The following is a 25,601-nucleotide window of genomic DNA, read 5'->3' on the forward strand; positions in this document are numbered from 1 at the left end:
GCTCCTTTACAATCTGGCTTTTGGGGCAGCTAGGTGGCAGACACACTAGCTGTGTGACCCTGGGCAAGTCACTTAACCCTGATTTTCTCCCCAAAACAAAAACAATCCATCTGTCCTGACCTACTAGTAGTTCAAGGAATCTCTATTTCCCCTCTCAAATGCCTTTGCCCTGGCTGTCTGTCTCTCACCCCTGCAGGTGCTTCTCTGCCCCATCATCATCTCTACCTCTTAGTTTCCTGGGCTTCCTTCCACATTCAGCCCAAATCTACCTTTTGCAGACCTTTCTTAATCTCCTCAGATGTGAAAGACTTCCCCTCCCTCTACTTTGATCTTATCTCATATGTATCTAGTTATTCCCATGTTGTCTCCCATACTGGAATATATATACACTTTGAGGACAGGGACCGTTTTTTGCCTTTCTTTGTAACCCAAGCACTTAGCACAGTCCCTGGAACACAGAAAATGCTTAACAAATGCAGGTTAACTGATTGACTGAGAGAAAGATAATTCAGTGCTTGGAGAATGGGAGTCTTGCCTCTGCTTTAGGGGACAAGTATCCCTTGGACCTCATCTGCCCCTCATTGGGGTGATAATCATGGAAAGGGGGGCAGAGAATCTAGGTTCAAGTTTCATCTCTGATGACTGATGCCTGGGCAGGCTCTTTAACCTCCCTGGGCCTCAGTTTTTCCATCTGTAACAATGAAGGGGTTGAATTTGCTGATCTCTGAGGTCCTTTCCAGCTTTAGATCTATCTGTGGGAGTAAGCAAAGCTAGAAAGCTGTTCTTAAATAGGCTTACCAAGTGAGCAAGTAATAAACCCTTATTAAGTTCCTAGCACCTACTATGTGCCCAGCACTAGAGCTGCAACGGCAAGAATGAGACAACGCCTACAAGGGGGAAGAGCAGAGAGAAGACTTAGAACCATGAATCCCAGGTTCTAGGCTTGCCTCTAACATCAGCTTAGCTCAGGAACCTAAACCACTCTAGAATGCAGTCTTCTCTTCTGACACTTTCCTTTTCCCATCTTTCTATCTCACAGTCAGGAAATAAGGGAGCGTGGACATCTTGGAGCCCAAAGGGACTTCATGAGTTCAGTTTAGGATCTTCTGAGTTTGAGGCATCCAAAGGAAAACTGAGAAAAATATCATTGTTTTCCCCTGTTGTTGTCCCTAGAAGCAGAGACAGAGACAAAGGGATGAGGGGCCTTCTTTACATTCCCCCAGCTGCAGCTCAGCTCAGAAATTCCCACCAGGATGCCCACTAGGCCCTAAGGCCAGACACTAAAGAAAATGGTGAGGGGACTCAGGGAGATAAATAGCAAAAGATGCTTAACTCTCCAGGAAGGCAGACAGTTTGGCATTTAGGTTAATTTCCATCCCAAAGAAAAAAAGATTACATTTCCAAAGCCAAGTCCTTTCCCTCTTTCTCCACCCCAGATTTGGAAACTTCTCCACAGTCTTTTGGGGGTGGGGAGGATAAAATCTGCCCTAGCTGAACCAGACCTAGCCATCAAGCTATCGACCTATTAGAGCTGTCTTCAAAGTGAAGGCACTGCTTGGGTGGGGTGGATTACCCAGGCTGAGACTGGAGGACCTTTTGTCTGGAGTGTGGTAGAGGGGACTGTCCAGGTATGGGTTGGACAAGATGGCCTCTGAGGTCCCTTCCAACTCCTAGATTCTGTGAACCCATTATGTACCAAGCATTGTGTTAGGCAATATAGAAAGCAGGCTGAGTAACTAACGGATAGAACCCAGGACTTGGAATCTGAAGACCTGGATTAAAATACCACCTCATACCAACTGTGTGACCCTGGGTAAGTCACCTAACCTCAGTAAACCTCAGTCTCCTCATCTGCAAAATGGAGATAACACCACTACCCACTTCATAAGGTTGTTGTGAAGATTAAGTGAGATTTTGCAAACCTTAAAAACCCAACACCTCCCCTCCCCCAGTCTCCTTAGACTTTATCCACAACCTTGTGCTCTTAGATAGAGTGACACTGACTTTCTTGCTGTTCTTCACACCAAACACAGACTCTGGGCATTTTCACTGCCTGTTCCCCGCTCCTAGAAGGCTCCCCCTCTTCATCTTTGCCTCTGGGCTTCCTTCAAGTCTCAGCTAAAATCCCACCTTCTTCTAGAAGCCTTTCCCAGTCCTCAGTGAACACAGTATCTTCCCTCTGTTGATTATGTCCCATTTATTCCGCATAAATCTCGTTTGGACATAGTGGTTTTCATGTTGTCTCCCTGATTAGACTGTGAGCTCCCTGAAAGCATGGACTGTCTTTTGGCTTTCCTTGTATCCCTGGTGCTTAGCACAGGGCCTGGCACCTAGCAGGTGCTTAATTAATGCTTGTTGACTTGAAAACGCTATATAAAATTGAGCTATGATAAAGTGGAGTATGCCAAGAAGCCTTGGCAAAGGTCTTAGATTTACAATATAATAGCTATCCAGAATCTAGGGGGAAAAATAAGCAAATCAAACAGTTTTGGCCCAACCAAACTTATTCTGACAGTAATCATCTCTAGACATTTTTTCCTTATGTTTGTTGAAACTTCTGTTTAACCCTTCTCTGAGTTGGAAGGGTAAATGAGAAACATCTAGGCCTCTGGTCATTCACTCCAGAAGCAGGGGAGACAACTACAAAGGGGAGATGTAGGCACAGTGCCAGATAGAGAGAAAAGTACTGGAAAAGCTTTGGTACAGGTGATCCCCCAAATTTTCCAAGAACTATTCTTAATTGGCTTGTTACGAGTAGGTGTCTCTTCAGCAAGGTAGGTGTTTAGAGTTTGGGAAAAACTGGTCCACAAATATTTAGGTAGCATCTGCTCTTGAGGCTGCAGGATACAGGAGCAGGGGCCCTGGCATTTGAACTTGGACTCAGGAGCCCAGAGTCCAAATCCTGGCTCTGAAGCTAAGCTATGCAACCTCCCTGACCTTCAATTTCCAGAGTACTCGACTTTGAACTTGGACTCAGTAGCCAGGGATTCAGAGCCAGGCTCTGCCACTTACTAATTGTGTGACCTCTCTGACCTTCAATTTCCTCCAAGGGAAAAATGGAATAATAAAACTTGCACTACCAACCTGCCAGGTTTTTGGTGAGGAAAATGCTTCATGAGGCACTTCATAAATGTGAGCTATTATCATTAATTGGAGAGGGAAGCTAATTAACAATACAAAGAGGTATAAGTGCCCCAGTGAGTGGTAAAAACAATTAACTGCCTTCAGAATTCCGAGGTGGGAGAGAAAGCCTTGAGGGCTCAAGTGAGCCAGGGCTGGCGGGTAGAACTTAGTCTGGGCAGGATTCAGGAAGGTGTAACTATAAAGGAAAGGAGTGAGCGCTCATTCACCCAACCATCAAATACTTAATCCAGGCTAGGGGAAAGGTTCAACTTACCTCTTTTCCAAATTCTATTCTATACCCAGACATAGTACTCTGTTCCCTAATCTTGGTGAAGATGATAGTGAGAATCCTAAGGTGAAACTATGAGAATGGTGTGTGAGGGTGAACAGCCCATCTGTGTAAGAGCCTACGACTGGGGTAGCTAGATGGTGCAGTGGATAGAGCACCAGCCCTGGAGTCAGGGGAACTTGTGTTCAAATCCGGCCTCAGACAGTTGATACTGGCTAGCTATGTGACCCTGGGCAAGTCACTTAACCCCAATTGCCTCACACACACAAAAAAGCCTATGATCATAGTTTTACATCTGCCTTTGCAAGGTATAATTCTCTGGCATGTCAGGATTAGGCTAAAAATTAAAAGTTTATAGGCTCATAGATTTAGAACTAGAAGGGTCCTTGGAGGCCATCTGGCCCAAGCTAGGGTTAAGTGACTGACTCAAGATCACCTAGGTGAACCTTGCCTTTCCTTGTGTACTTAGCGATTGGCACAGGACCTGGTATATAGTAGGTACCTAATAAATGCTTATTCGATGACTGCTCTTTCTAGGGTTTGTTTGGGTTGTTTGTTTGTTTGTTTTTCTGGGCACACCCAGAAGTCAAAACTATCATCTAGTGTGTATCCTAGCAAAGTAAGGTAGCACAAGACAAGACAGACATAGCCCCACTCTGCTCTGCTACCTTGAAGCTGCCTGGGGAGGACAGAGCTGGTGACTGGCCCCATCCAATAATTCCTCACCAAGATCAACAAATATTTAATAGATAGAGGTGGGGAGGGGCAAGGTCTAAGAATTACTCCCTCAAGGAGTTTGCAATCTGGTTGGGGGAATTCCTAGTGCTAAGAGTTAGTTGAAAGATACTGAAAATAGCACTATATTATTAGCTCTCTTTTCCTAGACAGTTCATTGAGTCATACCATTCTTCAATTAGCCCTACCCCTCAGGCCCAGAGAAGTTGGGCTAGGGCTAGGTCCTCAAATGCTATCTAATATGATGCTATCTAATATCGTGTCCTAGATAAGGCAATAAGAGGCCCAGAGATTTTAAAAGACTCATTCAAAGTCACCTGGACAGAAGCAGAACCATGATTCAAATCCTGGTCTTCCAACTACAAATCCAATGTTCTTTCTGCCGCATGGAGAGCTGGTTTCCATCTGAGGCATAGATGCTGGAATGCTGGCCTTGAAATCAAGAAGGCCTGGACATTTAAATGCCATCTCTGACACTAGCTGCGTAACCATGGGCAAATCACTTACTTAACCTCGACAAGCCTCAGCTTTCCATCTGTAAAATGGGGAGAAGAATATGGGCCATCTCTTTTAATATGTAACTCAATGGACTACTATGAGACTCAAATGAGATAATGTTTTTGTATCCCCTGTGACTAACTTGTAGTAGACACTTAATAACGGCTTGTTGAATGGCTCTTTGAATTTAACTGAATAATTGAAAGTAAAGCACTTTGCAAATGCTCCTGTGTACCATGTAAATATCAATTATTAGGATTGTTTCACAGTCAGTTCTCATTCCCAATGTGCTTCAAGGTAGATTCCTCCTCTCGGAAAAGTCCCAGTAAAATTTGGCTGAACACCAATCAGGGACCTGGACCTTGGGCCAGAATCTAGGGTTGGTACTTCCTCCCACTAGACTGGGAGTAAGGAACCTGTGGCCTTGAGGTTACATGTGGCCCTCCAGGTCCTCCAAACTCAAAGGGCTGCACTTGAGGACCCAGAGGGCCACATGTGGCCTGGAAGCCACAGGTTTCCCATCTCTGCACTAGGCAAAAAGCAGCCTGCTCTCCATGGAAGCAAGTCATCCTCTTTATAGCTTTGTGTTGCTTTCTAGGTATTTTTATGTTTTATTACCCCAGAATCAAAGAAGGAAGGGCCAAGCAAATTGGGAAAATGCCATGGCCCTGGAAGAGAGAGTCATAAACTATCAGTCAGATTTATGTAAGGGGGATAGCAGAAGCCATAGAGAAGCTGGGGTAAAAGGGAGGTTGTGGCCAGAGAAGCTCCCCACCACAGCTTATAAGGGTTTAAGGAATGCCAAGCAGGTTACAAAGACTATCCCTGCCCTCAAGGTGCTCACCTGCTAGTCAAAGGGGTAAGATTACCATACAGGAAACATATGGTGAATGCAAGACCAGACCTCACACAATCCAGTATTGTTAAATCTCCGGATGCCAATAAAAAGGGGGAATTGTGAAAAGGGAGGGCTCCCTATGGGCTGCCTGGAGGAGGTGGCTGTTTGAAAGAGCTTGTCTCCTAACCCTCATCCCCTACGAAGTAGAGGAAGGAGACCAAACCATGTGGAATTCCACACAAGAGCAGTCCCATCTTACACACAGATAACAACGGGCCTCTTTGAATTCATTCTCATTATTTACTCTTTTAAAAAAGAAAATTCTTTGCACACAAAAGGCTTATTCTTTTCAGAATTATCTGAAGTATTAATACTCTAATACCTTTGTTCTTTCTTCAGTTTCGAATTCATTTTTACCTTCTTTTTTTCCTAGTTGTGTGACCAGTACAATGAAAAGAGTGCTTGTCTGGCCTTCAAAAGACCTTGCTCTGAGTTTCAGCTCTTCCATTAAGTTACTTGCATAATCTTGGGCTTATTCTTTCTGGGGCTTTAGTTTCTTCATTCTTAAAATTAGGGGGTTGAACTAGTTCATTTCTGAGGTTCCTTCTATCGACAAATCTCTGATCCTAAAGACTATGCTATGGCTTTGGTCAAGTCACGCAAACTTTATGGGCCTCAGTTTCCTCATTTGTACAATAGGGTGTTGTATTAGGTGACTTCTAAAGTCTTCTAGCTTCTAGTTTGGAAGCTCAGCTTTATAATTTCTAAAGCTTTAAGCCCATGATCCTAAGACATCCTAGAACCTTGGGCAAATCCTATAACCTGATTTGCAAAATGGAAATATAATAGTTTCATGATATACTTCATTATGAAGAAATTACTAGTAAGTGGGGACTAGACCCTAGGTTTTCTGTCTCCAAGTCCTATATGCTTTCTATGACTCAGAAAAGGCTTCTCAAGCTCCCTATGAAACTGGGACCTAGAGGCAGTATGACTTCAGTCAACCAAACAACGGAAATCCTCTCCAAGGTGAAATTAAAAAGCATGGAATCATAGTCTTAGAGTTTGTGGGACCTCAGAGATCACCTAGTCCAACCAGTACCTGAACAAGAACCTTCCTCCTCCCCCATAACATATTTGACAAATGGTCATCCAGCCTTTGACTGAAGGGGGGACTCAGGAACTAATGACCTCCTAAGACAGCCCATTTCACTTCTAGATGGCTCTAACTACTGGGAATTTTTTCCTTAGATGGAGCTGAAACCTGCCTCAGCAACTTATACCCACTGCTCCTACTTTGATCATCTGGGGCTCAGAAGAATGTCCAGTCCTTCTATAAAACAGTCCCAGGCAGTGATCTGGTTCCATTAAGTCTTTTCTTCTGCAGAAGTTTCTTCAAATAATCCTTGGATGGTTGGCATGGTTTTCAGGCCTCTCCTTATTCTAGCTGTGTTTCTTAAAATATGGCATCCAGAACTGAACACAATTGGGCGATCTAGAAGTAGTCTGGTCCCTGTCCTCATTCTAGACACTGCACATTTGTCAATATAGCAGGAGATCACGTTAGCATATCATATTGACAGACATAGCTGACTCTCATTGAGTTTGTAGTTCACTAAGACCCCTAGGTCTTTTTCATGTGAAGGGCCATCCAGCTACTCCTCCCTCATTTGTACTTGGATAGCTGACATTTTTTAATTGAAATATAGAACTTTACACTTAATCCTAATAAATTCCATTTCAAAAAAAATTTGGCCTATTTTTTTAGCCACTTGAGACACTTTTAGGCCCTGATTTTACTGTCCATGTTAGCTCCCTGTTTCATGCAATATGCAAATTTATTAAGCATATCATTTCTACCTTTATGTAAGACAGGAGTGTCATGGATGATCTTTTTTGTGTCATGGGGTCCTTTTTTATAATCTGGTAAAGCCTATGGCCCTCTTCTCAGAAGAATGTTTTTAAATGCATAAAACACAACACATTACAAAGGAAATCAATTATATGAAACATAGTTATCAAAGCATTAATAAAAACAAGTTCACAGACCCCAGTTTTAAGAAACTCTAAATTTAAAAAAAATTTTAAAAAACATCTCAAATCACCAATAAACATCTGTCAAAGACAGATTTATTCCAAGCCTGGCCACTAATTTGTTATATGACTTTCACCAAGTCGGTTGGGGGCCTCAGTTTTCTCAACTGTAAAATGAGCAATTTAGACAAGATGAATTCTAACATTCCAAGAACAAAGCAGCTTGGTATAGTGGGAAAGAATTATTGTTTTCAAGTCACATGATGGGACTCAGAATTCCATCTCTTCCACTTACTATCTATGTGACTTTAAGCAAGTCAATTTCCCTCTTGGGGCTTCAGTTTCCTGGTTGGTAACTTGATAAAGCTGGACTCTAAGGTCCCTTCCATTTAGAATCCTAATCCTGTGAGTCTATGACCCTGATTTCTAGGCCAAGGGCTGGAGAAAAGGAGGGGAACTAAAGGGGTTAAAAAAAGATAGAAAATACTCTTGGCTTGGGGGGCATGGGGGAGTAAATAAACTAGCTATCCCTTGGTAAGTAGAACAGATTGAACATGTACATTTCCATTCCAAAAGAAAAGCATGAAGCCAATTTCCTTCACTTTGTCCCTGGTCCTCCCTTCCCCCTCCTGACCCTATAGGTCTTGCTCACTACTGGTCCCCCTTTGTTCCTCCCCCATAGGACAAAATGCTACAATCACATGCAAATCAATGAGCCAATATTTATTATCTATTATAGGGGTATCAGTAGGAGCATAAAGGCAGATAAGGTTTAAAGGGTTGGTTGGGGCTAGATACTGGAAAAGGTTTGGACTTTATGATGAAAGGGGGAAGGGGAAGGTTAGGAAATTCATCTGGCCAGCATGTGGAGGGGAGAAGGGGCTGGGGGCAGGAGGCCGGTTAAGAGGCTATTGTAATAGGCCCAGGGATAAGACTTTGGCAGGGGTAAGTTCGTGACAGTCCATCCAGGGAACAAAAAATAGAAAGAGCTTACGACTCAGCCAGGTTATTGATATATGAAAAGTACTGAATTAGCAGAAAAAAACAATACCCCACCCTCTTCTGGCCTCTTTATTCTAGGAGCGAGTTCCTTTTTCTTACCCCGAACTGAGTGTAACAGCTTTGTTGATTCATTCATTCTACTCGTCAGTCCTCTCAGCCAAGTTATGACTTGTAAGGGGGGTGGAGGTGGGGGGTGGGGAAACAGGGACTAAGTCACAGAATGGAAGTCAAGTAACAGAGTTGGGGGAGAAAACTAAATCACAGAAAGAAAACCATTCAATCTGATTGAACAAAAATAATTTATTGTGAGAATTTGTTAAGCTGTTACGAGCAAGGCTCTGTGCTAGGCTCCAGAGAATCCTGAAGACTGGAGTTTCCAACAGCTGCCCCACATAGGGCAAGTCACTACAGCCCTCCGTGCCTGGAGGCAACCACCTCTGGGGCTAAATGGAGAAGCCTATGCTGATTTGCGACACTTTCCTCACTGGTAGTTTCCTACACTAATGAAATTTCAGATGTGGTGAAAACAACAAGAACAAGAAAGAGCCAGTCTTCAAGGAACTTAGATTCTACATCTGTAAAATGGGGCTAATAATGACACTATCGATTTCCCCGGGTTGCAGTGAAGACAAAATAAAAATTTGTAAAGCACTTTGCAAACCTTAAAACGCTATATAAATGCTAGTGAGCTAGGATTACGGTTATCATCACTATCGCCATTATCATCATCACTGGAGGGTGCGGTGCAGTTAAGTGTAATACCAGCTAGGGTGGGATTGGAGGGACCCAGACAAAATGCTGAAGGAAAACTTGAGGATGATTTTACACTGGGAGGGAGGGGCTGAGGGGGAGAAGCAGACAACTAGGGAAATGGCATCTGAATGGTACCTTGATGCAGAAAGAGATGTTCCATTTCCAGGCCCATTTTGGGAGCATAGAATGAAGATGGGGAGGCCCAGCATCCAGCCCAAAGCCACCTTACCTCTCGTTTCCACCGGGCCAGCCACTCATCTCTCTTGCGTTTACTGATGTAGTAGGGATCCCCAGCCTGGAAGGTGAGCCGCTGCATGGGCCGCTGTCGAAGACTGGACTCCCATCCCAGACCTCCCCGTAACCGTCCCCGAGCTCCCTAGGAAGGGGAGAGAGGCAAACAGACAGAAAGACAGACAGACGTTCAGGAAGGTCTTGACACTCTCTCTCTCTCCCTCTGCCCAGGGTCCACTATTGCTAGAAGGCAAACAGAGAAGGGACTAGAAAGTCCCTGCAGAAAAGGGATGGAACCACCATAACCTGCAGACTACAACCCTTGATCTTGGGCCTCAGAGATCCTCCAGAGCAGTACTAACTCTAACAGTTAGGGGCAGATAAGATGATACGTGTGCCATCATCACCACCACCATCATCATTATAGATGAGGACTTTTGTGCATAGACATCTACCAGCTAGAAGGGAGAGGGCCGTTTACTAGTAGTGTGACCCTGGGTGAGTCCCTCAGGCTCTCCTAACCTCAGTTTTCTCACTTGTACAACGAGGATAATAATAGCACCTACCTCCCAGTATTATATGTGCAGATAAAATGAGATATCTGTGAAGTGCTTTGCAAACCTTAAGGCACTCTATAAAAGTTAGCTGTTATTATTAGGAGGGGAGAAGAGTGAGAAGCCAAACTGCAGGCCTTTGAGGCTGTAGTCATTTTACAAATGAGGATGCTGAGAGATGAACTTGACCAAGAGTCAGGATTTGAACCCCAGTCTTTTAGCTCCAAACCCAGTGCTCTTTCCATGACTAACAACTAACTCAAACAATTCCCTTACCCCTTTCCTATATAGTGATTAAGAATGGGGAGGGTAATTAGTCCATCCCCAGTGCTCCCCGACAGTAACCTGTCTGAAATGATGGCCCCCTTTTATGGATCTCCTCCCTGTACCCCCTAGGCACAATCAAGTCCAGAGGATGGTGAAGGAATCTCTCTAGGCTTCTCTCTCTTCTTAGGATTAGGACCCAGAGACCAAACTGCCCTTGTGAATTGGGAGCAAATACTTGCCTCCATTTTCACAGAATCATAGTGGGTTTCCTCCTTCTCTTCTTTGCCTGTGGAGAGAGAAGAGCAAGGGCTTATCATATTGATCCTCACTCTGCCTGGACTGGCATAATTGTGGGTGCAAGGTTTGAGGCCCAGGATTGTACCCAAGCAGCACCTGTTTCTGGGAGGCCTCCCTCAGTCACTGGCCTGGGTAGATTGAACCCTGCCCTTCCCCCATTAGCTAGAAGTAGGCACAGAGCAGAGGGATTTTAGGGAGAAGGAATTAGGACAGAAGCTGCTGAGGGGTTTGGAGCTAAGTCCTGAGTGGGGGATCTGTAATTCAGTCAGAGTTGTGGTTTCCTGTGCATTGTCTGTCTCAGACACACAGAAAGCAGCTATAAATAACTGCCTCTCACTGCCCAGGTGCAGAGAAGGGAGCACAAAGGTGGGAGTAGGGAGGAAAGATCAGGGTATGGAAAAGAAATTGAGGAGGGCTCACATGCTTGTGAATACCCTCCAGGCCTTTCCATAGGCTCCAAAAGGGATTGTTTGCTCGTCTGTTGTTTAGGAGTCTATGTGAAGGTGCCTGAGCCAGCTACTGTGTGTGTGTGCTCTCTCCTGTCTGATAATAGATTTTCAGACCTCTTGCAAATACTGTGTAGGGAAGAGATTGGAAACCAAGAGGGCTGGTTCCACATTCATCTCTGCTGTTAATTGGTTTTATGACCTCAGGATCATAGATTTCGTAGCTAGAAAATATCTTAGCAACTACCCAGTCCAACCCCTCTCCTTTTATAGATCAAGACACTGAGGCTCAAGGGGTGAAACATTTTGCCCGAGTGGCAGAGCAAGGATTGACACTCAGATCCTCAGACTCCAAATCCAGCCCTTCCCCACCCCTCCACCCCCCTTCCACCCGGATAGGTCACAGCCTCTTCAGGGCTGTGTAATTAAATGTATTCTATGTTCAATTGGCAGATAGGTGTGGATCCTTTAATTCTGTAGCCTGTGTCCCCCAAGCACTAGTTTTGTCCTTTTGACAAATGGCCCATAGCAATTCTCTCTGGCCTGAACTCATTCTCAGACTGTGCAATAGCTTTGCGTTGCTTATCCATCCAGGTTTCTGAGAAATCTGATTCCTGATAGTAGTAGTAGCCAAAGAACCTTGGCTACCTCGGCTGCCTCCTCATTTTACCATGGTCACTCTCTTGTGGTCACAATTCGGAGGGGAGATTCTTTTGGAATCCCCACGCCTCCTCTCCTACTTTCTCCAAGGGCCCTCAGCATCTCAGGCTGCATCTCTGCCCTTCCCAGGCCCAGCCTTCTAGCTGGCTCTGGAGCAAGGCCAAGTACTGCTCTGTGAGGCTGCTGCTTCCTCCCTCCCAGCTCTTTTTCTCTAGGTCCAACCAGCTGGCTTCAGGATTAGGTTATTTACTCATTCCCCAGTTTCCGGCCAGGGGCTCATTCCCTTCAGTTCCCACTTAGGGGCCCTGGCTGCTTTCTTTCAGAGAGGGAGTATTTGAGTTGAAGTCTGAAATTACGGCAGGACGCTTGTCTCAGAGGCTTCTGGGGGTGGGTAAGAGCAGGTGGGAGGTGGGAGGGGTGCAAGAAGCCTGTAACAAAACAAAACAGCCCCCACTTGCTACTGCATCTCCAAGGCAGGAAAGCTAGAAAATCAGGCCAAGTAGGACGTGAAGATCTCCCATAGGGACCTCTCCCACCTGTAAACTCCACTTGGGGTTCTTTCTAAATGCCCACTGACCTCACTCACTGCTCCCCTTCTGGAGATTGTGCTCCCTGGGACTCTAAACCTCTTCCCCTCAAATATCCATAACCCATAGCCCCCAGATATCAATAATTACATGACCCAAATGAGTTGTGAAGATTCACTATGCTATAGGTTGGGGTGGGGGGCTAAGTAGAGAGGATCAAGAAAAAACAGTGGGCCAATGGGTTACATTCCTCTCCACAGAAGAACCCCACAAAACCTCCTAGGTCTATAACCCCAGAAGCTGTGCCAAGCCTGGAGAGTGAGGGTACACATGGGAATAAGAATATATTTGTGTATATTTGCCATGGGCTAGCATGTGAGTGCTAAGGGAGGAGGGTGTGGAGGTGAATTGTGTGGATGTTTTGAAACTCTTAGGTGATTTTTCATCCTTATAGACCTTTATGGCTTTCCCCTAGTTTATCTGTTTCTACCTTCCTCTGTTTTACTTCCCCTCACTCTAACCACAGCTGTCTCCCTAACTTTTCCTCTGGTTTCAGCATGGGCCTCCTAGAAGACTTCCTTCCCATGGTTCCTTTCTTCCACCCAAGAATATTTCCTGGGGCCCCCACCTCTCCTCCCAGGCTGCTTGAAAGGGCTTTGGTCACCCCCTTCTCAGGACACTGACCCTTCGACCTGGAAAGTCTTGAGCCGTAATCCCAGCTCTGCCACAGTGGGACCCAAGACCAGCTGTCGCTTTTGTACAGCTGGAGGGATTTGATGCAGGAGGAGTCTGACAGAGCATCTGCGTTGGATCCAGGCCTTAGAGCAAGGTCACTCAGGTTCCTACGTCCACCTTCTTTTTTGTTTGACCAAGATCTCAAACTTTTCCTACATTGAAAACATTTTTGTCCATTGACTAAATGTCAGGCTCCCCTTCTAAATCAATTTTAAAGTTTTCCCCTTCGTCTCACCCCGCCCCAGTCAGAATTCTGATCCTCTAAGAAGTTCTCCCACTTTCTTTTCTTCCCAGATGACCCTGATCAAAGAATCATACATCTAGAGATGGAAGGGTCCTCAGAGGCCATCTAGGCCAACCAATACCTGACCTGGAACCTCTTCGGTAACACTGATAACCAGTGGTTACTGGACTTTGCCTAGAGACATTGAGTGAAGGGAAATCTACTACCTATAACAACTAGCTATTTGGAAGTTTTTTCTTGCATCAAGTCAAGTCAGCAAACATTATTAAGCACTTATTAAGCGCCAGGCACTGTGCATCTGCTTCTTGGCTTCTTCTACCCAGTATTCCTAATCTTGCCTTCTAGGCCCAAGCAGAGCAAATCTAATCCTTCCACATGACAGCCCTTTAATTACTTGAAGACATCTGTCACGTCACCCCCTGGGTCTTCTCTCTAGGATGCATAGTTTCAGTTCCTTCAACTTCTCTTTGTATGGCACGGTTCTTTAGTTCTTGCTCTACTCTGACCATCCTTCTCTGGACAGCCTCTAGCTTATCAATATCCTACCATATGCCAGGTAGGTTCTGACCAGGTTAGTACACAGCGGAATTATAAATCTCCCCTGTCTTGGTCCCCCTTGCTTTCTTGATATAGGCAAAGATGCATGTGTTGTCTCTTAGGCACACCCTCCCTATCTTGGAGAAAAGAGGTCTTTTTCAGCCTGATACTATCATGCAGCAAGCATGATATACTTGGCATGAACTAAAGGCACTTTTTCTTTCGATCTCACATCTATCTGCTCTCTAGTTCTGAACTAGGCCTTTGGGGTCAAGGGTGGCCTCAGGTGGGTGTCTGCTTTCTAGGAGGTTGACTCATCTGAACCCAATATCAGTTCAAGTCCTGGGAGTACCAGGAAGAGGAGTTTGGTTCTGAGATCAGTCTGGGAAATTGAGCCTGTTATATGGAGGGCCTGAAGAACAACCACCTTGGCCCTATTTAAGATGTAACTAGATCACCAAGACTGAGATGGTACTAGGTCAGCTTCGAAGAAGGAGTAATATTCACCCTAGTGATAGCACTCAGTCCAGACCTCAACTATTTTACTAGCTAGGAATTAAGGGGTCAGCTAGGAAGTTCACACCTGCCCAAATAATGGCTCTGGCGCCTCCCAGTGGAGTATCCGTCTTTCAGAGATCCCTGATCGCCTCGAGCCCATTTCCTCGTTCTTACACTGATTCTTTCTAGGCCTAAGGTCCCTACACGGATGATAGGCAATGTTTGGATGCACTGGGAGAGGGTACCCTCGATCCCCTCCAAGCAATCAGTTGACTGATGGATAGATCAGCAGCAAAAGCTTCTCAGGCCCATTAGAAAAGCCTCGTCTAAGAGCCTCACAGAAGGAGAGAGCTTGTGGGGTTGGGGCTAAGTACTCTGAGCACAGAGATTGAGGCCCACATCCTAATATTTTTGGGCAAGTCATCTGACCACTACAAAGTGAAGTCTCTTCATCTGTCAATTGAGAGGAATGGACAAGATGATCTCTAAGGATCTCCAGCTTTCTGAAAACATTCTTTTATTCTATGAATACAGAATGCTGGCAAAGTGGGATTATTTCAATACCTCAACAACTCCACAACCCACCCACATAACCACTGATGTGTCAATAACAACCCTACACAAAGCCTAACCATCTCTGCAGTGGCTCGGCGATTCCCACTTTCCAAACATCTAAGCAAGCGGACTAGGATCTTTAGTCATCCCGCAGCAAATTAAGAACAGAGAACAGCCCAGACTTGGAGGCAGCTGGTGGTGATACGGATAGACTGCTGGACCTGCAGTCAGGAAGACCGGAGTTCAAATCTAACTCTCAGACATTTACTAGTTATGTGACCCCGAGAAAATCACTTAAGCTCTCTGTGCCTCAGTTTCATCATCTGCAAAATGGGGATAACACATGGTAGGGTTGAATGAGATAATATTTGTAATAAACATTTAGCAGAGTGCCTGACAAAAAGTAAGTGCTATAGAAATAAATGTTTATTCCCTTCTCTTCCCTTCCCCAAATCTTTCTCCTCAATCTGACAGTGGCAGCTCTAGGATCTTTGCTTTTAGGTAGTGGAAGGCCTGGACACCTCTTCCTAATGTACTCAGCACCAAGACAAAAAGGAGGCCAAAGACTCTGGGAGCCCTTGGGAACAGGGACACAGGCAAGACCAGAGACAGAAACCAGACTCTTCAAAACACACACAACGAAGAGAAAAATGGCCAAGGTCAACACGATCACAGAATAGCTTTCCTGGCTCTGAGCCTATATCCTAGTCCTAGCAAAACGGTGCCCCACAAAAGGAAGACTTCAGTGAATACACCTGGGACTGTCCAAATTAAATGGTGAAGAAGTAAGAAGGGATCATAGGATGGGAATAGGATGGCCTGTTACAGACCAAATCCAACTCCCCCACAGGTGAGGGAGAACTGAGACCCAAAGAGGGGGAAGGGCTTGAGAGACCATTTAATCAAAATCTATCATTTTACAGCTAAGGAAACCAAGACTCACAGAGATTAAGTGATTTTCCCATGGTCACACAAGTAGCAGGCTAAGCATCAGAGCTGGGATTTGAACCCAGGGTCCTCTGGGTCCAGAATTAGTACTCTTTCCACTATTCTATGCTTACAGTACCTTGTCTAAGTACTTGCTCAAGAGCACACAGAGTAACAGAGGTCAGCAGCAAGTAGCAGAAGGAAGATTTGAACCCAGGTCTTCTGACTCCAAATCTAGTATTCTTTCCATAGACATCATACCAATGGCCTAGATAGTGATGCCAGGCTCCCCCTCCCCTTGCTCAAGAGCTCAGCAGCCACTCCAAGGTCAGCTCCCAACACCCCTTCTTCCAGGCTCTCTTCCACTTACACCGTTCCCTTACTTCTTTATCCTACGAAAAAGGTGATGGATCCAGGAGAACTCCCTGTCAGTCCCCCCTAGTTAAATCCATAATCTAGAGAATGGCGCCTTGCCTGCCGGGATTCCATCCTCCAAAGGGAACTAAGAGCTCACTCCTAACCCACTAAAAGAGGATAGTTCTATTTAAAGGGAAGCCACAAGCCGGAGGCAAGGGTAAGGCCAAAGGACCTAGGAGGCACTTTGAAGGACCTGCCTCTCCCCTCTCTTTTTCTTCCTAAATCGGAATATGATTCACTTGGTTCATTTTTGAAGACACAGGGTCATGGTGTTTTCTCTAAACATTGGGTTTGGATACAATTATAATGGATTATACGAATTAATTTACTTATTTCATCTTATATACTTTCAATGAGGGCCTCTGGAAATTGAAACACACGTAGGCAAAACAACACTCGAATTACTAATGATTCGACAACTCTGCCCAGAAGTGAGTTGGTTGAACCTGAAAGGGAAATTGGGGTTGTAGTCTAGAACTACATAAACAGAAGCTACCAGGGGGGAACAGCATTCGATCCTCTGGGCTCCAGACCAGATACAGGACCTCCAGATACAATTCTTCGCCTCCTAACCCTTCCATGACTTAATTTCCCACTTTCCAACCAGGTAAACTCACACCCCAAGTACAGCAGGCTCAAAGCATCTTTGCTGGGAAAGAATACAACTGCCCTTAACTTTGACAGCTTCATCCAAGGCCTAGGGGTAGGAAAGCTGAGCAGTTGGACTGAGAGAGCATCTTCAGAATCTACTACCCCCAAACACAGGGCCCCTCCAGATCCCCGTACCCAAACTTCTGCTGCTTCCACCTCTCCTAGAAGGCAGAAAAGAAGGACAGACCATAGTCTAGGGGCGGGGATCCTGCAGCCTCAAGACCCTTAGCAGCTTTTTCAAGCCCCAGCCTGCAAGCTCCTTCTTGTTCCCAATTCTGGATTCATTGCTAATTCCTCCCCTAGGGCATCATTGAAAGCCATAGCCCCAGTCCCTTAAGAATATTCCTGATACCCAATGGGGTATAGAAATCTATCTGGCCATACAAGAAAGTAAGGTGGAAGGGAATAAGGGGGGGTGGTGGTGATAGAAGGGAGGGTGGACTGGGGAAAGGGGCAATCAGAATCTTGGGGTGGGGGGGAGGGTAGAGATGGGGAGAAAATTTGCAACTCAAAATCTTGTGGAAATGAATGCAGAAAACTAAAAATAAATAAATAAATAAAAAGAATATTCCTGAGAAAATTTAGAGACTAGAGGTATATAATACTCAAGTTGAGACTTGACAGCTGAGGACTCACCACCCACAACAGGGGCTTCTTGCCCATCCTTGGGGGTACAGCAGCCATTCTCCAGGGTACGGGCAGCCTCTGGGGTGCTTTCTGCCTCTGTATCTCCCTCTGCCCGTGTCCCGCCCTTTCGCCCAGCAGGGGTCCCTTCCTCTGGCTGGGGCTCACTGAGTTTCTCCACATCTCCATTGGGCAGCAGCTCTGCAGGACTGGTGTCCTGAGCCATAGAGGGGGACTTGGAAGTCGCGGCAACGTCCTTAGGGGTGTCACTGTTTTCCACCTTAAGAGATGAGAGAGAAAAAACATGGCAAGGTATTAGACAAAAGAGCAGAAACTTTACTGACCTGGATTCATGGTTCCTGATTTATAACTTTGATACCCACCGAAAGCATACCCACCAAAGGACTTCAGTGCCTCTCGATCTAAGGCCCTAATCCTAATCTTAAATCCAATGCTTCTCAGACTACTGGAACAATCACTCTGCTCTCCTAGTCCAGTCTCGATTGGATTCGAATGTCCTCAGTTTGCTTCTGGTGTTCTCCCTTCTAATTTTAGTGCTTGGGACCCTCCCCTTACACATTCCCTTCTCTTCACCTTTTCAAGGCCAAACCCCAATTCTAGGCAATGATTAACTGCCTGGGAGAGTAGGAAGGTCAGGGCCATAAAGCTAAGTTGTCCCATAAAGGGGCTTACCGAAGGGCCTCTCTGATCCCCAAATCAATGAACTCAACTCCACCCAGCCTAGCCCCAGCCCCAGCCCCAGCCCACGGTCCTTTAAAATAAGTGTGATAACTAGATTGACTCTGGAGTGGATAGGGGTGGGGGTGGAAATCTCTCTCTTATCACCTGTTGCCTTAAAGCTGTTCTTATCCCTAAGAAACCATCTAGGGGTTACAAGTAGGGTGACTGCTCCTTGACACACCTACTGCTGCTCAGACCATTGGGACCTGGATTACTTTAGGTCCTCCAGGATCTAAAAGGTGGGTCAAATTATTTACTAGGTAATATTTATCCTCAGCATCGAGGCAGATGAAAGAAAGAAACGTGAGAAAGCATTAGACAGACAGCATCAGGTTTGCCAACCTGTAGTCACAGTCCACGAGCCATGATCTGAATGTCCATTAAGAGAGTAGTTTGCTTCTCACAGACTCCAGTGCTTTCCAATGTACAGATCCTGTGCCTGGACCCTGCCTTGTCCTCTCTGTCCACCTCCCCACCCCCCACAGACCTCCTTCCCTATCAGCATGATCCAGTGGGAAACGCTGTGGATTTGGAGTCAGGGCACCTGACTGTACTGCTTACTGCCTGTGCAACCTTGGGTAAGTTGTTTAATCTCTCTGGGCCTCAGTTTTTTTTCACCTGGGAAATCGGAAGGTTGGAGTAGATGGCCTCTTTCAGCCTCTTAACAACAACAGCAGCTAGCATTTATACAGAGCTTTAAGGTTTGCAAAGCCCTTTATATTCCTTAATTGCTTTGATCCTCATAACAACCCAGAGAGGTGGTTGCTATTACCCTCATTTTACACTTGAGAAAACTGATTCCCAGAGAAATGAAACTACTTGAAACTACCCACGGTCACACAGCTAGTAAGTGTGTGAGGCAAGATTCAAACTCAAGCCTTCTTGACTCCAAGTCAGCTGCCCTTTGATCATATGAGTCCTAGGATGGCCCTTTTTGACCTGGCATCTTCTAACTGCTTTCCTGTATCTACCCTCTTATTACAATTTGCAAATATCATAATCTCATTCCTTCAGGGATCAATAAGTCAGTGAACCAATTGGATACAAAGACAAAAATAGAAACTTGTCCCTGCCCTCAAGGAGCTTATGTTCTAATAAAGGGAGGGGGGAAAACAACTCATACACAGACAATTAAATACAAACTGTATAAAAAGTGCTTTGGGGAGAACACCAAATACTCAGCTGAGGGGATATGGATGCAGAAAGGTCTCATGTAAAAAGCAGTCCTGGGTTAGGGCCTTAGAGGGAGCTAAGGATTTTCAAAGCCAGAGATGAGGTGGTGCAGCATTGCATGAAGATGAGCAGAGAAGGTATTCCAGGCATGCACAACAAACAGAGCAAAGGCAGGAAGGTGGGAGATAGAATAATGCATGTAGAGAGAGAGAGCAAATAGGACAATTTGCCTAGAACATAGATTTCATGGGGAGAGGGGTGTTAATGGGAAATCGGATTAGTAACAACCTTTTGCTGAACTAAAATGAAAGAGAGGGAGGAGCCAGATTGCAAAGGGCTTTAAGTACTGTCCCCCCAAAAAGAGGCTAAAAAAAGAGCTTGTGTTTTATCCCAGAGCTAATGGGGTGTTTATGGAGTAGGCTAGTGCCAGGGTCAGATTTGTGCTTCAGTAATATCACAGGCAGCTGTGAGGAAGATGAGGGCAGCACTGGAAGCAGGGAGAGCAAAGAGAAGACTATTATTATAATAATCCAGGTAAGATGTGAGATGGGCCCAAACTTGGGTGGTGATCATGTGAATGGAGAGATGGAAGTAGATTCAAGAGATGTTATGTAGGTAAAATTGACAAGACTTGACAAATGATTGGATTCGAGATGATAAAGATGAGTGAAAAGTCAAGAGTGACAGAGAGGTTGTAAACTTGGGTGACGAGGAATGGTGGTATTCTCAACAGAAATAAGGAAGTTAGAAAGAAGCTTGGGTTTAAGGGGAAAGATAATGAGTTCTGTTTTGGAGATACTGAGTTTGATATGCCTATGGGGCATTCAGGTGAAAATGTCCAGCAGACAGCTGACATGTGGGACTGGAGATCCAGAGAAATGAGGGTCAAATGTGTATATTTGGGAATATCTGCCCAGAGATAATGAGATCACTTAGAGAAAAGGTATGGTATGGTGAAATAAAAGGGGGTAGGATGGCACTCTAGAGGCATAGATGATGATGTAGTGTGGAGTACCTAACAGGTAAGTCAGAGGGCACCTAGTGCTTTGAACAGACAGCCTCTCTACAATTAACCTGACAATTGAAAATGACTCCACTGAATTTTTATCCTCAGTCAGAAAGAGGAGGGGATATTGGCAGGTTGAGAAGGACCCTTCTCCCCTTACTCCTTAGAGCTCCAGTTCAGATATATGGGCATGGGGGTGGTACTGATATGGCTGGATCTGCTTGTGTTTCTCTATTTTCTATTATAGTTGCCAGTTAGGAAGTGGCCCTTGAATCCCCCACCCTGTGAACTTGTTGGTGGCATGGTGAGTTATTCAACTAGGTTGGAAAGAAGAGAAATATAATGAAATGAAGTTAGAGATAGATGGTTGAGAACCTTGCATGCTAGACTAAGAAGTCAGAACTTTTATTCAGTTAGCAATGGGGAGCCACTGAAGTTTTTGGGGCAGGGAAGGCAGCTTTGTTTTAAGAAGACTAATTTGGCAATGCTGTATAAGATGGATTGGAGGGAGGGAGACTTGGGGAACAATTACAATAGTCTAGGGCTCTCCTATTACCTTTATCCCCAAAGTCAGACTTTTCTAGAATTTTAGAGTTAGAATAGAAAAAGACTTTACACATATAGGTAATAATAGATCATTTCAACTACCACAGAGTTAAAAGTGAGAAGACACTTAACTCACTTAGAGACCTTGAATCCCTCATTTTACAGATAGCAAAACTGAGGCCTGGAGAAAAGACCAGACATTCCCCAGTTTACATAAATTACTAGGATTTGAACCTGGGTCCTGACTCCAAATCTAGGGTTTTTTCTACTAGACTACCTTAGTTCCCATAAGAAGAAAACAGTCTTCTCCCAACTTATTATCTCTAAGGTCTGTTCCAGTGCTAAGATTTTCAGATTGATTACTGCTGTCTAATCTGGAGCTATAGAAGCCTGACAGGTAAAGTAAAAGACGGGAATAAAGAATCAGTCATTGATTCAACATCCCAAGGGTATTAGGTCGAACTTGAAGACCAATCGATCAATAAACATTTATTAAGTTCCTAATATGTGCCAGGCACTGTGCTAAGCTCTGGGGATACAAAAAGGGGCAAAAGATAGCCCTTACCCTCAAGGAGCTTATAATCTTATGGGCAAGACAACATACAAACACATATATACAAATCAAGCTACATACAGGATAAATAGGAGATAATTAACAGAGGGAAGGCACTGGAATTAAGAGGGTTTGGTGAGGGAGGGGGCATATTTGAGAGATGCTGCAAAGGTGAAATTGGCAGACTCTGGCAACAGCTTGGATGTGTGTGTGTGTGTGTGTGTGTGTGTGTGTGTGTGTGAGAGAGAGAGAGAGAGAGAGAGAGAGAGAGAGAGAGAGAGAGAGAGAGAGACAGAGACAGAGAGAGAGACAGAGACAGAGAGACAGAGAGACAGAGAAAGAGAGAGAGGAATCCAGTGTGATTCCTTGGTCATGAGCCTGAGGGACTGTGGGGATATTCTTGCCCTCTGGAGTAACAGGAAAGGGAGGAGGGCAGCACAGTTTAGAGGGAAAGATAATGATTTCCCTTTTGGACATGTTGAGTTTAAGATTCTTACTAGACGTTCAGGCAGTTGGAAATTTGAGATTGAAGGTCAGCAGAGAGACTGGGGCAGGAAAGGTAGATTTGAGAATGATCAGAATAGAGATGCTAATTAAATCCATGGGAACTGATGAGATGATCCCCAAGTAAAATAGCATAGCAGGAGAAGAGGGCCCAGAAGAGAGCTCTGAGGGCCACCTACAGTTAGAGGATGTGATCTGGAGGAGGATCGAGCAAAGGAGGCAGAGAAGGAACTGTCAGATAGGTAGGAGGAGAACCAGGAGAGAGTGGTGTCCCAAAAACCTAGAGAGAAGAGAGTGTCAATGAAGAGAGAGTGATCTGCATGTCAAAGGTTGCAGAGCATCAAGGAGAACAAGGATTGAGAAAAGGCCATTGGATTTGGCAATTAAGAGATTGTTAGTAACAGGAGAGAAGTTTCAGTGGAATGATAAGATTGAAAGCTGGATTACAAGGGGTTAAGAAGAGGGTGAGAAGAGAGAAAGTGGAGGTACTAATTGTAGACAGCTTTTTTGAGTTTAGCCACAAAGGGCAGGTGAGATATCAGATGATAGCAGGAATGGAAGGATCAAGAGAGGATTTTTTCAAGATGAGGAGACATGGGCACGTTAGTAGGCAGCAGGAAATGAGCTAGTGGACAGGAAGAGATTGAAAATAAGATGACAGAGGGGGCAATCTGTTGTAGGAGATGGGATGGGATCGCTTGAGCAAGTGGAGGGATCATCCTTGGGCAGGACTAAGGCCACTTCATCATGTGAAACAAGGGTGAAAGTGTAGAAATCGGTAGAAGGTGCCTGAGTGATAGGAGATGAAGAAGAGGGGAGAAGAGGAGGTTTGTGGTGAATAGCCTCAATTTTTTTCCTGTAAAATATGAAGCAAGGTTCTCAGCTGAGAGTAAGGGGAAGGAGAGCCATGGGAGGTTTGATAAGGGATGGAAACATTTGGGAGAGCTGCTGTGGGGAGCGGGATAGTAAGTTGAGAAGGGAGGTGTGGTAAGATTGCCCAGTTAGGGCAGTTGGGGCCCAATTGAGGCTGCATAACACAAATTTGTAGTGGACCTGTCAGCATATGTTTTTTTCCATCTCATTTCAGTAGCATGTGTCCAGGAGTGAAGGCAATGAATGGCAAGAGAGATCCAAAGCTGAGGCTTGTTTGGACATAATCGACAATATAAGGGGGCTAGGGATTCAAGAAGGGAGGACAGTATAGAGTTGAATGGATTCACCAAGGGGTCAAGATGGGGAGAAGAGGAAAGACTGGTTAGCACAGGGAGATATGGTCTGGGAGAGAACTTAGGGGTCAAAGGATTGGAGGTCATGGTGTGGACAAAGAGTAGGGTTTTGTAAGGTAAGGTAGAGGGAGAGCTAAAAAGCCAATAGATTATGGTCAGATAAGGGGACTTCAAAATTCTTGAACATAGAGGTGGTAGTTTTATGGGTGATGACAAGATCAAGGGTATGAGTATCTTTGTATTTGGCTGAGGTAGGGTGGGGGTGTAGTTCATGGGAGGTGAGTAGGTCATAGGAAGTAAGTGGTTAGGAAGTTTGGGGGAGAACCAATATGTATATTGAAGGTCCCCTAGTATGAGGGCAGAAATTAGGATGGAGAGAAAAACAAATGTGAGCCAGATTTTGAACTCATTGAGGAAGAAAGTGGAGTGACCTGGGGTCTGTAGACAACAGCTAAAAAACAAAACCCACACAGAACACTCAGTGTGGATAGGATTGACAAGGCAGATCTGGGTTTGGCATGCAAGCCTGGAGTCCCTGTTACCAGGGAGGCTGAAGCTGGTGGATCTCTTGAGCTTGAGGGTTCTGAGCCACACTGAGGCCAAGCTGATGAGGTGTCTGAAAAGAGTTCCAAAGGAAGCAGAAGGCCATCAGGTTGCCTAAGGAGGGGCAAAATGCCCTGGTCAGAAATGGACAAGGCTTCCACACTAATCAGAGTGAGATCAGCCCATGACTGGTCCCTGCACTAACAGCTTAGGAAAGGCAGGGAGAGTCAGTTTTTGTTTTGTTTTTTAAAGAATAAGTATGGTATAGTGATGTACCAAAGCTCTGAAATCAGAGCATCCTGCCTCTAACACTATCTGTGTGACCTACCCTCTCTGTGCCTCAGTTTGCTTATCTGCAAAATGAGAGGGCTAGACTAGATGTCCTCTGAGGTTCCTTCCAGATCTAAAGTTATGGCCCAATAACTGAGGACAAGGAGGAGGGACCTGAAAGAGGAAATTGGGACTTAGAAATTCAAGAATGAAAAAAGGATTGTGCCCTATGGGTCACAGCAGCTTCAGTTACTGTTGGTCTACTGTAGCAGCTCCTCCAAACAGACATCCAACAAACCTTAATGAATGGGGTAGAAATGGGAGACATTCATAGAAAAGGAATGGAAAGGCTATGGTGGGTGGAAGAAGTCCCTGACAGGGCTCAGAGTACAGGAGTGAGATGTAAATGGGGAGGGTTGAGGGGGGAGGTGGAAAAAAGTCAAAGCTGAGGGGTAGGACAGGGAGTGGAAGATGCTAACAGAGCTGGTAGGTTGTGCAAGACCTATTTCTAGATGAGAAAGCAAAGTCTATAGTTTCCTAAGCATTAGTTCTAGGTTTTTCCACCTTGCCTCACCAAGGGAAATCCCCTTGGGTCATGTCTGTCCTCTGACCTCAGGAGGCCTCTCTATGGTCATGTGGGTCAGAATGACAAGACAGCCTGAAACTTGAAATATGCCAGACTCAAATGGGACCAGCTGTTCCAGGCATCTCTTGTGGCAGACAAGTACAGGCAGGCTCATACATGGATGCCACTGATACAGGAAAACATCTTTCCAGGTGTTCCCCTTGCCAACTTCCTTGGCAGCAGTGAATGCCATACCTGGGTGTACCTGGTCCATCCTCCCACTACTGGGAAGCATCATAGTGGGGTCAGACCATCCATTCTCTTACCATGATATGGTCCTCCGGCTCCCTCTGGCCACTCCCTAGCACATCAAGCTGCCAAAGCAGCTGCTGGGTTTCTGGGCCCCACGAAGCTGCTCCCACACACACAAAGCTTACTTTTTATAGCTCTCTTGTCACTTCCTGCCCAGTGCATCACAGTGGCTTTCCTCACCTCAAGGACTCACTTCCTGTTGATTGCCAGCTCCATGGGCATAGAGCCCTAGGAGATATGGCTTTCTGACAGCGCTCTCCCCTCCCACCAGATCCCTAGGATCCTCATCCTCCCTCCCTGTTTCCAGACAGTTTCAGCCCAGTCCTTTTTTTAGCATCACACTGCCTTCATCACCCTCGTACAAGCTCATCCCTCCTCAGGACCACTAGCCTTACCCATCTATGTCCCATTCTCCTATTACTCCTTGCTCCAACATTTTCCTTGCTATCTTTACTTTATTTCCTTCCTGGTTCTGCTTTGGACTCTCAGGACTTGGATACCATTCCTCAATTACTCACTCAACCTGGAACTTTCCCTCACACCTGCGGCCTCCTTGCCTGGGAAGATCCCTCTGTTCTTTCTAGCCCCCTATTCCCACTGTTGAGTTCCTTCCAGAGACTCCATTTTGGGTTTGGCCTAGACCAGCCATGCTTCATTCCTTTCCCACTGTCCAACTTCTGACTCTCAGGACTTGCCTACCGTGTCCTCTAGTGAGTACCT

General features: G+C 45.3%; 1 protein-coding gene across 2 annotated transcripts in view; it reads right to left on the bottom strand.

Moving 5' to 3' along the window:
• The window catches only part of DNMT3A (DNA methyltransferase 3 alpha), a 120,902-nt gene that overhangs the window by 56,998 nt on the left and 38,303 nt on the right, over positions 1 to 25,601 (bottom strand). The window contains exons 3-5 of one of the 2 annotated variants that reach the window (XM_036750279.1): positions 17,455 to 17,722; positions 10,564 to 10,610; positions 9,502 to 9,648 (exon numbers count right to left, since the gene is read on the bottom strand). In XM_036750279.1, coding sequence (XP_036606174.1) covers positions 9,502 to 9,648; positions 10,564 to 10,610; positions 17,455 to 17,722 — 462 coding nt within the window. Of the gene's footprint in view, positions 1 to 9,501; positions 9,649 to 10,563; positions 10,611 to 17,454; positions 17,723 to 25,601 lie in introns of those variants that run through there. The other variant, XR_005009887.1, reaches the window with a different exon arrangement.

Source organism: Trichosurus vulpecula, chromosome 3 (assembly GCF_011100635.1).
Source record: "Trichosurus vulpecula isolate mTriVul1 chromosome 3, mTriVul1.pri, whole genome shotgun sequence".
Lineage (NCBI taxonomy): Eukaryota > Metazoa > Chordata > Mammalia > Diprotodontia > Phalangeridae > Trichosurus > Trichosurus vulpecula.